Genomic DNA, 15,880 nt, shown 5'->3' with positions numbered 1-15,880 from the left:
TCCTTGTTCTAAAGGCTACTTTTGCTGATATGAATAGAGCCATTGCAGCTCCATTTGTACTAGAGTTTGGATGATGTCTTTTTTTCTCAGTCTTTTGAGATGTTTAGACCATTTACATTTAATGTCATATTGTTAACATGGTTGGATTTAAATCTACCATCAATTTAGTTATTTCTACTTGTTATTTCTACTTGTTATTTCTATTAGTTATTTCTACTTGTTATTTCTATTAGTTATTTCTACTTGAATTTTGTTCCTTTTATCTTTCTCTGCCTCTGATTTAATTGAGTTTTTTGTATTGCCTTTTATTATCTCATTTTACTATCTATTTAATGTTTACAATATACCCATTTAACTTACATTTTACCTACAAATAATATTATTTTACTTGATGTATAATGTAAGAAACTTACAACATTGCAATATTTACTCTGTCCCAAAATATCATGCTATTGTTCTGAGTTTACATCTATTATTTTAGAAGTCTCACAATAAATTGATACTATTTTTGCCCTGAAGAATCAGTCATTTTTTAAAGCAATTAGAAAGAAAAATAGTATTATATTTATATTTATTTATTTATTTCTACCATTTCTTCTGTGCTTCATCTCTTTGTGTTGGTTCTCCAATTTCCATGTGATGGCATGTTCTTCCTGTAAAAAACTTAACCTTTTCCATTTTTTATAGTACAAGTCTGTTGATGATGAAGTCTTTTAGCGTCTGTATGTCGGTTCATAGTAGGAAGAGTCTTCATACTGCCTTTAGTTTTAAAAAACAATTTTTGTTGGGTATAGAATTCTGGGTGGACAATTTTTCCCCTTTACCACTTTAAAGATGTCACTCCATTGCCATCTGTTTTGAATAGCTTCTGATGGAAATCTGTGTTTCTCTGTATTTAGTATTTCTTTTTTCTCTGGTTGCCTTTAAGACTTTCTCTCATTTTCAGTTTTCAGCAGTTGATTACAGTGCATCTAAGTGAGTCTATTTGTTTACTTAGATATTTATGGTGCTTTTCCTACTTGAAGCTCTCTGAGCTTCTTGTGTTTGTGGATTATTGATTTTCATTACTTTTGTAAAATTCTTAGCATCAGTGCTCAAATATTTCCTTTCTCCTGCTCTCTCTCTCTGTTTTCCTTTTTGGGACTTCAATCACCCAAATGTTAGATCATGTCATGCTGTCTCATATCTCTTATATGCTGGTTCTATTTCTTTCCCCACTCTTTTTTTTCCCTTTGTGTGTTAATTCAGATAATATTTATCAATCTGTTTTCAAGTTCACTGATTATTTACTCTGTTTTGTTCAGTCTGTTAATCAGCCCATCAAAGGAATTTTTCATCTCTGATAACATGGTTTTTATTTCTAGTGTTTACATTTGATCATTTTATTATTTTTTTAAAAAATGGTTTCCATCTTTGCTGACATTCTTCATCTATCAATGCACATTGTTGACCAGTATGGTATCTACTACAAAATCCATCAACATATTAATCATAATTACCTTATAATCAGAGTTCCAAAGAATAGCAAGAAGACATAAGAAAGTCTTCCTCAGCAATCAGTGCAAAAGAATAGAGGAAAACAACAGAATGGGAAAGACTAGAGATCTCTTCAAGAAAATTAGAGATACCAAAGGAACATTTCATGCAAAGATGGGCACAATAAAGGACAGAAATGGTATGGACCTAACAGAATCAGAAGATATTAAGAAGAGATGGCAAGAATACACAGAAGAACTGTACAAAAAAGATCTTCATGACCTGGATAATCATGCTGGTGTGATCACTCACCTAGAGCCAGATATCCTGGAATGTGAGGTCAAGTGGGCCTTAGAAAGCATCACTACGAACAAAGTTAGTGGAGGTGATGGAATTCCAGTTGAGCTATTTCAAATCCTGAAAGATGATGCTGTGAAAGTGCTGCACTCAATATGCCAGCAAATTTGGAAAACTCAGCAGTGGCCACAGGACTGGAAAAGGTCAGTTTTCATTCCAATCCTGAATAAAGGCAATGCCAAAGAATGCTCAAACTACTGCACAATTGCACTCATGTTACACGCTAGTAAAGTAATGCTCAAAATTCTCCAAGCCAGGCTTCAGCAATATGTGAACCGTGAACTTCCTGATGTTCAAGCTGGTTTTAGAAAAGGCAGAGGAACCAGAAATCAAATTGCCAACATCCGCTGGATCATGGAAAAAGCAAGAGAGTTCCAGAAAAACGTCTATTTCTGCTTTATTGACTATGCCAAAGCCTTTGATTGTGTGGATCACAATAAACTGTAGAAAATTCTGAAAGAGATGGGAATACCAGACCACCTGACCTGCCTCTTGAGAAATTTGTATGCAGGTCAGGAAGCAACAGTTAGAACTGGACATGGAACAACAGACTGGTTCCAAATAGGAAAAGGAGTACGTCAAGGCTGTATGTTGTCCCCCTGCTTATTTAACTTATATGCAGAGTCCATCATGAGAAACACTGGGCTGGAAGAAGCACAAGCTGGAATCAAGATTGCTGGGAGAAATATCAATAACCTCAGATATGCAGATGATACCACCCTTATGGCAGAAAGTGAAGAGGAACTAAAAAGCCTCTTGATGAAGGTGAAAGAGGAGAGTGAAAAAGTTGGCTTAAAGCTCAACATTCAGAAAACGAAGATCATGGCATCTGGTCCTATCACTTCATGGAAAATAGATGGGGACACAGTGGAAACAGTGTCAGACTTTATTTTTTGGGGGTCCAAAATCACTGCAGATGGTGACTGCAGCCATGAAACTAAAAGATGCTTACTCCTTGGAAGAAAAGTTATGACCAACCTAGATAGCATATTGAAAAGCAGAGACATTACTTTGCCAACAAAGATCCTTCTAGTCAAGGCTATGGTTTTTCCAGTGGTCATGTACGGATGTGAGAGTTGGACTGTGAAGAAAGCTGAGCACCGAAGAATCGATGCTTTTGAACTGTGGTGTTGGAGAAGACTCGTGAGAGTCCCTTGGACTGCAAGGAGATCCAACCAGTCCATTCTGGGATTTCTTTGGAAGGAATGATGCTAAAGCTGAAACTCCAGTACTCTGGCCACCTCATGCGAAGAGTTGACTCATTGGAAAAGACTCTGATGCTGGGAGGGATTGGGGGCAGGAGGAGAAGGGGACGACAGAGGATGAGATGGCTGGATGGCATCACTGACTCGATGGACGTGAGTCTGAGTGAACTCCGGGAGTTGGTGATGGACAGGGAGGCCTGGCGTGCTGCGATTCATGGGGTCGCAAAGAGTTGGACACGACTGAGCGACTGAACTGAACTGAACCTTATAACCTCAATCTGATAATCCCACATCTCTGGGTGGCTCTGATAGCCATGAAATTAAAAGATGCTTACTCCTTGGAAGGAAAGTTATGACCAACCTAGACAGCATATTAAAAAGCAGAGATATTACTTTGTCAACAAAGGTCCATCTAGTTAAGGCTATGGTTTTTCCAGTAGTCATGTATGGATGTGAGAGTTGGACTATAAAGAAAGCTGAGCACTGAAGAATTGATGCTTTTGAACTGTGTTGCTGGAGAAGACTCTTGAGAGTCCCTTGGACTGCAAGGAGATCCAACCAGTCCTTCCTAAAGGAGATCAGTCCTGAGTGTTCATTGGAAGGATTGATGTTGAGGCTGAAACTCCAATACTTTGGCCACATGATGCGAAGAGCTGACTCATTTGAACAGACCGTGATGCTGGGAAAGATTGAGGGCAGGAGAAAGGGATGACAGAGGATGAGATGGTTGGATGGCATCACTGACTCAATGGACATGAGTTTGGATAAACTCCGGGAGTTGGTGTTGGACAGGGAGGCCTGGTATGCTGCTGTTCTTGGAGTCCCAAAGAGTTAGACATGACTGAGCAACAGAACTGAACTGAACTGAATTTATAATCTCAATCTGATAATCCCACATCTCTGGGTGGCTCTGAGTCTGGCTCTGTTGATTATTTCACTCACCTGTGGCTTTTTCCCCCTGTTTTTGTGTGTGTTTGTGTGTGTGTCTTGTAATTTTTAATCAATGCTTGGACTTACTTGTAGAGAAACAATAGCTATTGAAGCAACTTTTATTTACACTTTGAAATGGGCAGCCTTCTTTTATCAATATGCTATGTGGGTAATTGAATTAATATCATGAGCAGATAAAAGGAATTTTGGTTTTGTTGCTGCTTTTCCCTATGTGAACCGTAGGTTTCAAATCCCCCCAGTAGTGAGGTGCAGTCACCTTGTATCTAGAGTTGGGTCTGGGGTGCTCAAGAGCTTTCTCAGTATTCTTAATCCCTTCTCAACTTTTAGTAATCAGTAATGCCTGCACCACAGAGGTGGGGGGCACTCCACACTTTTAACCTGACCCTACTGATAGACTACGTTTCTTGTTACTCAGTGCTAAGTTTTTGCTGGGGGTAGGCATTCTCTGTCTTCTTGGTCTGCTCTCAGCCTTAGATGCTGGGCACCTGGTGCTATGCTGTACTTAGTCGCTCAGTCATGTCCGACTCTTTGCGACCCCGTGGACTGCAGCCCACCAAGCTCCTCTGTCCATGGGGCTTCTCCAGGCAAGAATACTGCAGTGGGTTGCCATGGCTTCCTCCAGGAGATGTTCCCAACCCAGGGATCAAACCCAGGTCTCCCGCACTGCAGGTGGATTCTTTACCATCTGAGCACCTGGCAATATTTCTCAATATTCTTGCCCCTTCTTCCCATGGAACTAAACTCTAAGTTGTATCTGTGTTGAGTCCTGAGTGGAAGAATAGGAGACTTCTGCTTTGTGTTGGTGAAGTATCCTGGCACAGTAGAATTTTCTGCCCCTATTCCAGGGCCCTACCCCTCCCTGAGAAGCAACTGGTCTTTGCCTGAGTCCCGGAGGTAGGACCATTTCCCGCAGCAGCTGAAGGCTTTGGCTTTGCATAAGCAAAGAGTCTGGGGAAAATGCAGAAGGTTTCCATGTCTTGCTCACTGGTACGCAGTCACCACATGCAGCCTCTACCAAATGAAGTGTGTCTTTCTGAAGACCTGCCGAGTTTTCATGAACACCCAGTGGAGGTCCATAAAAGAGAGCTTGCACATGAGTGCAAGGTCCAGTTACAAGCAGTCTGCCCTGCTTATTTTTCCCCCCAAGTTTTAAATTAACTATTTACCCAAAAGTTAGGTCATTAAAGTCTTAGAATGTTCTGGATCTATTGTTTTCTTTGCATGTCCATCTGCCTCCCAATATGTAAAAAGACGGCGGTGTTTACTCCCAGAGAGGATATTCTGTTTGTGTAATAAGTTATTTCACACGTTTCTCTGTTCCAGTCATTATTTACTGATTTCTTCTCTTTCAATTTCAGTACCACCCGAACAAACTCCTGTGCCTCAGGACTGCTACCATGGTAACGGGCAGAGTTATCGAGGCACGTCATCCACTACTGTCACGGGAAGGAAATGCCAGTCGTGGTCATCGATGACACCACACAGGCATCAGAAGACCCCAGAAAGCTACCCAAATGCGTATGTCTTTGATTTTCAACCGGTAGAGGAGAACCGCCAGCTTCAGTTTCCATTTAAAGGGTTATGCTCGAAACTGAGAAGGAAATGGCAACCCACTCCAGTATTCTTGCCTGGAGAATCCCGTGGACAGGGGAGCCTGGTGGGCTGCTGTCTATGGGGCTGCACAGAGTCGGATATGACTGACGCAACTTAGCAGCAGCAGCAGCTAGAAATTAATGTCTTAGGACCAAATTTCCTTTGGCTCCAGAGAATGAGACAAAATGTCTCAGGCAACTTGCTTTTGTGCAAAATTTCTGAAAGAAGAGAAGCCAGAGGCTGTCTCTCTTTCCTGAGTAGTGTTTCAGAAGCAGGGTGGGATAGACAGAGGGGCTGAGGTCCTACTAGTAGAAAGCTCAAAAGCACAGATAATCGAAGGCTTAGAAATAGGATCATCCCATAGCTCTTGCTTACAGAGCAGTGTCGTCTTTCAGCCATGGAATTTTATCATTTCGTCTTCCAACTCCTGAAGTGGTTTGTGTTTGCCATTGGGTAATAAATGTAAATATTTATCACCACTGGGTGATCTGTGTATCACCCGACCTGTATAGACATATTGGGTCCTGAGCACTAGTGGTCTTAAGGAATGTGAACGACCAGAGCATTAAGAGCAAAAGCAGGAAGGCAGGTTAGAGTCAGAAAGCACACAGATACTGATACGCACAATGGACATCAGTGGACAAGTCAGTGGGCAAAATAGTGGACAAGATTCGGACTAATCAGACCAGTTTTTCTGTGACACATGGCTGTAAAAATATGGAAAAATTTCACATGATGGACAATAGGCAGCATAGGACTGTGACTTTTCAGAAAGGAAAATAAATTAGATTGAACTTACAATGACCCTGGTTTTCTTCCTGGAGATACTTAGGGAAGAAAGTATCTCCTTGGACTGCAGTGCAAGGAAATGGAGCCAGGGCAGACCACAGCAGTCTTGCTAATCTGAGGAGACAGAGACCGGAGTTGGGGCTTAGTGAGGCAGCTTGGATTGAGTAGGCTGGGTAATCTTGAGAAAGGATCTGTGCAGAGAAGGTGCTTTGGAAATACGTATGGAGTTCTCCTGAAGTCTTTGGCTGAATGCAAAGCTACACACGTTGCAGGGAGAGATTCTGCAGTGAACAAAGAACAGGGAACCATGAGATAAATGAAGATTATAGATCTCCCAGGGCACTAGAAGACTCTGTGTTTGCAGAGTTGAGATTCTTATGAGTCAGAGAGGAGAAACCTCAGGGGACACCTTGACCATTCAGTAAGGAATCCAGAAAAGTCTCGTTTATCAGTTGTTGTTGTTGTTGAGTCGTGTCCAACTCTTTGCGATCCCAAGGACTGTAGCCCACCAGGCTTCTCTGTCCATGTATCGGTAGGGTTAGTGTATTCCTTGGATAAAGTCTATTCTAAAAACATCTGAGCAAAGATCAAAAGTAATCCTAAAAGGATCTAAATGATCTCCAGGTAAATTAACTGCCTGCCAGAGGAAAACGCAAAGGTCTTGAGAGGACAATACCAAATGATTCCAGTAAGAAGACAAGTTAATAAAAATGGACAAAAGACTTCAACCATTTAAAAGATGTTCCACAGGGAAAGATATGCAAATGGTCAATAAGAACCTGAAAAAATGTTCAACATTTTAGCCATCACAGAAGCAAGAATTATAATCACAGAGCTGCTGCTGCTCAATCGCTCAGTCATGTCCGACTCTTTGTGACTCTGTGGACTGTAGCCAGCAGGCTCCTCTGTCCATGGGATTCTCCCAGCAAGAATGCTGCAGTGGGTTGCCATGCCCTCTTCTAGGGGATCTTCCCAAACCAGGGATGGAACCTGTGTCTCCTGCATTGCAGGCACCTTCTTATACCACTGAGCCACCAGGGAAGCCCCTATAACCGCAATGAGATACTACCAAATACCCAATGGCAATGACTGTTACTAAAAAGACAAACAGTAAGAAGTGGTTCTAAGGATAGAGCAGGGACAGCTATCATACCTGATTGTTTCGGTGTGTGTGCCGAGTCACGTCCCGCTCTGGGACCCCATGGACTGTAGCCTGTCCAGTTCCTCCGTTCATGGAATTTCCCAGGCAAGAATGCTGGAGTGGGTTGCCTTTCCTTCTTCAGGGGATCTTCCCGACTCAGGGATCAAATCCACGTCTCTTACATCTATGAAAAGATCTACCAGAAAGTTCTTATCAGCTTTATTACTAAAATAACCCCAAACTGGAAGCCACTTCAGTGGTCACCAATAAGAACATGAATAACCGGTAAGATACTTATACCATGGAATACTATTCAGAAATAAAAAGGAACAAGCTACCGATACCCTCAAATTGCATGGGTAAAAGCTCAAAAATACTGAAAGAAGGGTATATCCTTGCATGAGTCCATTCATATGAAGTTCTGGAGTAGAACTCGATAGTATTTGCCTCCAGGGGAAGGGCAGCCAAGACTGAGCAGTGACCCAAGGGAGGTTTCTGGGGGTGATGGACGTATTCTCTGTCACAGCAGGAGTGTGGGTTATGTAGGTGTGTGTGTTCATCAAAACTCGTCCATCAAAGTACCTTTACAGAAAAAAGAGAGCAGGAGCCTGTTTCCTGTGATAAGCCTTTCTAACACATCCAGTTGCTTGGAAACCTGCTGATGGGCTTCCTCAAATTGTGGACCGGGGTCTGAGATGGTCACTTGTCTATAGTCCCCACAGATACACTGTTGGATTCCCATAGAACATTGGATGTTCCAAGTGATCTCATGAGTCACAGAGTGCGGTTCTGTGTTCCAAAGGGGAGTCTAAGGCTGAGACTTCTGAGAAGCTGGGGCAGAGTCCTTGGGAGGCCCCAGGGGTCCAAGCTGCCCAGTGAGCCCCAGGTCCCTTCTCTGCTATGTCCTTAGCCAGTTGCTTCTGACTCAGCTCCCGTAGAAGCCCTGGTCTACCCAGACGTCCCCCTTCCTCCCTTTGGCCCCACTCTCCTTTAGTCACATCCCTCTTCCCTCCATCCCTGAGCGGCTGCAGGTAGACGAGCCCGGGGCTTCTTCCTGCGTGCCCCAGAATGCATCCTCTAGAAACCTCATCCAGCTAGTTTTCCAGAAGGCTGCCACAAGCCTTCCGAACCCCCAACCCACTTGATCTGCCTATGCTATTTACAGTAATATTACTGCCATGAGTTTTTGTTTCATTGTAAAATACAGTAGGGCTTTCCAGGTGGCTCTAGTGGGAAAGAATCCGCCTGCCATTGCAAGAGACTGGAGTTCGATCCCTGGGTCAGGAAGATCCCTGGAGTAGGAAATGGCACCCCACTCCAGTATTTTTGCCTAGAAAGTTCCATGGACAGAGGAGCCTGGTGGGCTACAGTCCATAGGGCTCCTAAAAGTGGGACTACAACTGAACACACACACACACACACAATACACTATGAGTAAACAGACTAAGAGGGTTGACCTGGGAATATCATCCTCTTGTATGTCTTTTCTGCCTTGGATAAATATGTTTTGGTTCCAATTTCCATAGCCCTACTCACATAGAAGAAAAAGCCAGAGGTATAGATATATTTGTTTGTACACAAAAAATGTAAAATATGTGCTTCAAAATCTATATTGGTTATCCCTGGGGAATTTATTTAACACTTCCAGGGAAAGGAAAACATTCTGATACTTTTTCTTATACATGTATATATATATATGATCTGTTTTTGTGTGCAGCATGTATTACTTTTGATTATTTTTATTTTTATTTTTTTTTAATTTTATTTTATTTTTAAACTTTACAAAATTGTATTAGTTTTGCCAAATATCAAAATGAATCCGCCACAGGTATACATGTGTTCCCCATCCTGAACCCTCCTCCCTCCTCCCTCCCCATGATTATTTTTAAATAAAAATTATAACCTACTTTAAAAAACTCACCCAGTTCTTTAGAAATTGAGGACCATCTGTGCCTGTGACATTATAATAATAATTGGCACCTTTGGTAACTTGGGCTTCCCTTGTGGCTCAGCTGGTAAAGAACCCACCTGCAATGCAGGAGACCTGGGTTTGATCCTTGGGTTGGAAAGATCCCCTGGAGAAGGGAAAGGCTACCCACTCCAGTATTCTGGCCTGGAGAATTCCGTGGACTGTGTAGTCCAGGGGGTCACAAAGAGTTGGACACGACTGAGCGACTTTCACTTTCACTTTGGTACCTTAATGGAAATATTCCAGCCACTTTGTTGTAACAAAATTCAGAGGGTGCTGGGGTGCCCCTGAAGATTCGCTCACCTCTCATGACCTCTATTGCTGTGGAATTTACAGCGGCTTGACAATGAACTACTGCAGAAATCCAGATGCCGATAAGAGCCCCTGGTGTTATACCACCGATCCGAGAGTCAGATGGGAGTTCTGCAACCTGAAGAAATGTTCAGGAACGCCAGAGCAGGTGCCTGCGGCTCCCCAAGCCCCAAGCATAGAGAACCCTCCTGAAGCAGGTAAGAAGTCTGTGGCCAGACATCTGTGTACTCGGGTAGAGAGATGATAAGAGGTGGAGAGTCTTCCCGAGGCAGAGGCTTCATTGCTGCGGGGGGACTGGAGTGCTGGCTGAGTCTGTGATGGGGAAGGCTGCTTCAGGGTATCATTTGGGGAAGCCAGAGCTGCTCTTGCTGGCCTGATGGGGGTGGGCATGTCTTTAGGAGTTGAAAACTAATGGAATGAACTTGTGGACCCAGCGGGGGAAGGAGAGGGTAGGACGAATTGAGCAAGTAGCATTGACATATATACACTATTACGTGTGAAATAGATAACTAGTGGCAAGATGCTTACAATATAATATATGCATATAACACAGGGAGCCCACCCTGGTGTTCTGTGATGACCTCGAGAGATGGGACAGGAGGGGAGTTGTTGTTTGTTCTTTCAGTTGCTCAGTCATGTCCAACTCTTTGTGACCCCATGGACTGTAGCACGCCAGGCTCCTATGTCCGTGGGATTCTCCAGGCAAGAATACTGGAGTGGGTTGCCATTTCCTTCTCCAAGGGAGGGGGGAGGAAGGCTTAAAAGGGAGGATATATATATATATAAAATCATGATTGATTCACATTGTTACATGGCAGAAATCAACACAACATTGAAAAGTAATTATCCTTCAATTAAAAAAAAAAGAAAAGTAATTGGCTGTGAGGGATGGATACAGTTTTGAGCCTGGATGGATTGAGAGGTTGATGATGGTGGCTGAGGTGGGACACTCTAGAAAAGCGAATCTCTGCCTTTTGCATGGAGGGGTAGAAAGGACTGATTTGGTTTTGGATGTACAGAGTTAGGAGGGCTAGGAAGACTGTCAATGATCATCTCCAACAAAGGCTTGGAGAGAAGCGGACATGCAGCTCCAAGCGTCTGGGGCCCTGAGGATAAACATGTCATCCAAGGTGGGAGGCAAAGGATAACCAGGCTCTTCTCCACCTCCCTGGCCCTTTGCCCGCGTGTCACCCCGTGTGCTGAGCCTCTGGTTCTGTGGCTGTCAGGTGGCAGGAGTGCTCGGTCCTCCGACAGGGTGAGGTCACAGAGGGGACCGACTCTTCCCTTGCCCTGGCATGGAAGCTCAGTGGTTTCTGGCTTGTCTGACCACTTTTGGGTAATCCAAGATCAGACAGAAATGATTACAGTGAGGACTTGGTTTCAAGTTGAGACCCCCTCTCCTTCCGGAGGGGGACTTGGCTCCTCTGAGATGCTGGAGAACCTTACTGGCTGCTCCCTACTGCCCCCCTGTACACCTGCATAGGACCAGCTCATCTCTGCCCCCCTTTCCTGGTGAGACTTTGGGTGCCATGGCCCAGCTGGGGATCCCTCTTGATGAGACTCAGGTGGGATGGACCTGAGTCCATCCCACATCACATGGACTCAGGTGGTCCTCCCACGTGACGCCCCACATGTGGTCGTGGGCAACTCACACAGCCTGTTCCTGGCACACACTGGAGGTGGCCCAGCACTGCCTGCTCCTTGGGCATGGGGCCAGCTGGCCCAGCTTTTGCTGTCTGGATTTTCCAAGTGCTCATCAGAGCACTGTGCACTGGGTCCCCATATGTAACACTTAACAAGGGCTCAAGCCTCATCCCCAAGGCGCGAGGTGAGGGAGGAATTTGGGGAAGGGACCTCTAGCCACCTCTTTCTTACCTCTTTCATCCCAGAAGGTGGCAGAGCTCTGGCCAAAATAATATACTTTTATGAAATCCTTTTCCATCTGCTCTCTTCGTTGAGAGTGAGTTATTCAAGGATCATCTCACATTTCGTAGAGGCATCTGTTACCTCTCAGTCTGTTATAAAACTGAGTATCTAAGTGTCCCGGCCAAAGGTCCCATTCCAACACCCGGACTTGTGATTCCTTCTGAGACAAGAGCATCTCTGGCGACTTGTTAAAAAAGTCGTCAGGGCTCACTGAAGCCCCCAGGGCTCCTGTGTTCCAAAGGACGTGACCACAGCCGGTCCTGAGAGACGCCGAGTGCTACCACATTTGCTCCTTGTCACCGGGTCAGTGTGGGACAGGTGACACCATTCCCTCTTCCCTCCAGACTGCATGATCGGGACGGGCAAAAGCTACCGCGGCAAGAAGGCCACTACGGTGGCCGGCATCCCCTGCCAGGCGTGGGCGGCCCAGGAGCCCCACCAACACAGCATCTTCACTCCAGAAACAAACCCACGGTCAGGGCTGGAGAAAAACGTAAGCCACTTTGATTTGGACTTTGTGTTGCCTTTTTTTTACCAGCCTTCGCAAACCGAATTGAACCTCTGCTCCAGAGAGGCTGCCTGACTGAGCGTTGGTGTGGGGTGGGGAGGGGACACAAGAGGGTTCAGGGGACCGAACCTGTGATCCAACAGCCTCAGCGTGGTGGGTACAGTTAGCCAGCCAACCCGCTAGCTTCTTATCTCTTTCATTTGTGACACTTCCCGCCTGCTTTCGTGTTTCCTGTGTTTGTCCTCTAGGTCCCCGTGATCAAAGATGACCTTCATGACACTGTAGTTGGATGTTCCTAGAAAAAAAAATTGGATGGGCCATCAGGACTCTGCTAGGATTTCCCCTACACTCACACAGTCTCTGAAGGGTTTCCTTTGGGGGGCGGTCTTGCCATGGCTGACCCACAGAGGGTGCCTGGGCCAGGGGAATAAACAATTCCGAAGCAACGGTGAACAAGTCATCGGGCAGAAGACTGACCTGAATGAGGGCCTGTCCCACGACCACAGTCCTCTCTTGCTGGGTGGCTATGGGCCCTGCAGACACAGGCTGCAGGGGAGGCCCCTTTATATAATCTCCACCCCAAGAGCCCTCAGGGTCTATACCCCTTCTCCAAGCTCCTTTTGAACAAGGAGACGTGACCGATGGCATTCTATGAGTCAGAGGCTTTGTAAGCACCCTGAAAAGTGACTCTGCCCACTTCTCTGCCAAAGAAACACAACCTTTCATCTTCTAAGGACAGAAATGAAATTGATGTCTGTGCCTCCTGTCACCTTCTCTGCCGTGCCCTGCCCTGGCATGCACCCTCCCCCAGACACTTTCCTGTTTTTCCAGTACTGCCGTAATCCTGACGGTGATGTCAACGGGCCCTGGTGCTACACCACGAACCCAAGGAAGCTTTTTGACTACTGTGATGTCCCTCAGTGTGGTAAGCTGCTGTCTCCTTTGGAAGGAAATGGCTTTTAAATAAATGCGGTGTCACCTGGTCTCTGATCTGCAAGACACAAGTGTGGGTCGAGCACTTCTGGGCAGGAGAGGGTCCCCTCTCCCCCAGAGCCCTCTTTTCATCCTGGGCCTCTTGAATCAGTCCTACTCGTGGCCCCCATTTTTAGGCACTCCCCTCCTCCAATACTTTAAATAAAATACATACAAAATCCTCCCCAAGAGCAAGTTCAGAGGTGATCTCTTTAGCCTCCAGGGGGTTCCACTGACCTTTCCAATGTCTGGGGCAGGATGCCTGAAAAACAAATTCAGAGTCACCCAGACGGGAAACTCTCTCCTTCAGCAGCTGAGAAGTAAGAGAGAAAACAGAGACAGCAGGAAATAAACATATAGCATCTATTGTAAACCTATATACTGTCATCCTAAGAATTTAATGAACATGGCTCCTTATTAAGGCCCGACATTTCCTTATCCTAAGATGACATATTAACCATGCATTCGCCAGACAACGTAGAGAAAGCTTGCTTGAATTCTTTCCCTGTTTCTCAGACTTTTCTGGGGAGTGAGAAGCTTGGATCACAGAAAGGGGAGTTGACCTTTGTTCTGAAAAGTCTGGGCTAACAAGTCCAGGGATAGGTTTGGAGAACACTGCAAAGGGCTTTGATTCGGACCCTGTTTTACTCTCCGCTGACTTTCCGTCTTTGCAGAGGGATTCTGTCCTGATTCTTGATAATCAGCCTGGACTTCTTTGCACAGTTTGATGGCTTGTGTTTGTGCCTGCCACGTGGCGGGACAGGCTGGAGGGGAGAAGGTGCGGCTGCAAGGTCACTGAAGTCCATGTCCAGAGGTGGTTTGGGAGGCAGCTTGGGCAAGGGGTTGAGAGCACGGGGCCACTGTCAGGCTTTGCTTCGGGGCCACTCATGCCTAGGGCAGGGCGAGGAGGGCGAAGCCAGGGTGAAGGAAAGATTCTCCTTGGCCACTGTCGCCGTGCTCCCTGGGCTGAGGGGGAGCATGTAGTGGCCTGCTTCTCCACTGTGTGCTTTCTCAGTTCTCCAGACGCTGCCTCGGTGGACCCCCTACCTGAGGGCCCCCAGTGGGGTTTGTGCCTCCCTTTCTGCTCCTCCCTCCCACCCTTCAGCTTTCTGGAACCCCCACTGCCTCTTGGGGTGCGGGCTCGCTGACTTGGACAGGGTGCCTATCTGGCACAGTTGCCTTTAAGTTGTATATGACACCTTCCTGCCCTGGGCTTTATAGCTGTGCCAGGGAGTCATGCCCCTCTGATGCCCACAGAAAGGGACCTACAGTAATATCCCAGGGGCAGCCCTCGGCCACCAGCAGATGCTACAGGCTTCTTGAGTGTCAGGAGGCTTGGGGATCCTTCTGCAGGAAATGGGTGTCAACAAACAGACCACGTGCTCTGATCACATGGCCACATCATGATGAAGTTGGGGACCGCACACTGGGACAGTCCTTTCTCCACCCTTTCCTCTTTCGTCCATCTCTTAATAACCTGGTTCTTTTCCATCCTTGACTTGGGTGAGGGTACCAGAATTGTTCAGTTTAGTTCAGTCACTCAGTCGTGTCTGACTCCTTGCGACCCCATGGACTGCAGCATACCAGGCTTCCCTGTCCATCACCTACTCCTGGAGCTTACCCAAACATGCCCATCGAGTCGGTGATGCCATCCAACCATCTCATCCTCTGTCATCCCCATCTCATCCTGCCTTCTATCTTTCCCAGCATGAGTGTCTTTTCTAATGAGTCAGTTTTTCATATCAGGTGACCGAAGTATTGGAGCTTCAGCTTCAGCATCAGTCCTTCCAATGAATATTCAGGGTTGATTTCCTTTAGGATTGACTGGTTTGATCTCCTTGCTGTCCAGGGAACTCTTAAGAGTCTTCTCCAACACCACAGTTCAAAAGCATCAATTGTAGAAGAGGCCATTTCTTTCTTTTTTATATTTATTTGTTTGTCTGCACCAGGTCTTAGCGGCAGGCATATAGCACCTAGTTCCCTGACCAGGGATTGAATCTGGGCTCCTGCATTGGGAGTGTGGAGTCTAGATGCTGGACCACTGGGGAAATTCCGGGAGGCCATTTCTAGAAGTCTGCACATGGAGGTTTATCTTACACCCCCCCGGAGCATCTTTGGGGCCTCTGTTGAACCCTCCAATGTAACATCTTCCTATACACCCACCCATCAGAATGTAAAGATTACAAACCTCAGCTATTAGTATTTCCTTTTTCCTGGTGCTTAGAGCAATGCCTGGCACTACATATATACATATATATATTTGAACACATTTGCTCAATCAGTAAATAAATGAATGAAATCTCAAATGACAGCTCCTCCAGTATGACAGGTCAGTGCTTAAAGGGTGGCTCTCCCAGGTTACGGGGACTTTTTGTGTGTACTTGTATTTTTTTTTTTTTTTTTGCTAATTTTATTCGATTTTTCAGAATGTGAAATCTCTTTGAGCTATGACTTTTTAAGAAGGTTATTTTCATTTTTACCCCTCTTTTTAAAAAAGGATTTTTATTGCTCATTCCCTGGGAGATTTCCAAACTTTTAAAATTTCCAAACTTTACATTGTTTGTAACTCACACGGAAAACATCTTTAAAAAAGTACCATTGATTTAACTTTTTAGGCTACACATAAACTTCTTTAAGCAACTCACTTGAAAAATTTGTGTAAATATTCTGTGTTATTAAAA

General features: G+C 45.3%; 1 protein-coding gene across 1 annotated transcript in view; it reads left to right on the top strand.

The window, feature by feature from the left end:
- The window catches only part of PLG (plasminogen), a 47,656-nt gene that overhangs the window by 20,334 nt on the left and 11,442 nt on the right, over nucleotides 1-15,880 (top strand). The window contains exons 10-13 of the mRNA XM_055534714.1: nucleotides 5,348-5,507; nucleotides 9,818-9,990; nucleotides 12,064-12,212; nucleotides 13,059-13,152. Coding sequence (XP_055390689.1) covers nucleotides 5,348-5,507; nucleotides 9,818-9,990; nucleotides 12,064-12,212; nucleotides 13,059-13,152 — 576 coding nt within the window. The remainder of the gene's footprint in view (nucleotides 1-5,347; nucleotides 5,508-9,817; nucleotides 9,991-12,063; nucleotides 12,213-13,058; nucleotides 13,153-15,880) is intronic.

The sequence above is a fragment of the Bubalus kerabau genome, chromosome 9 (genome assembly GCF_029407905.1).
Source record: "Bubalus kerabau isolate K-KA32 ecotype Philippines breed swamp buffalo chromosome 9, PCC_UOA_SB_1v2, whole genome shotgun sequence".
In the NCBI taxonomy this organism is placed as follows: Eukaryota; Metazoa; Chordata; class Mammalia; order Artiodactyla; family Bovidae; genus Bubalus; species Bubalus kerabau.
The sequence above is the reverse complement of the archived record's forward strand: the minus strand, read 5'-3'. Positions and strand labels throughout refer to the sequence as shown.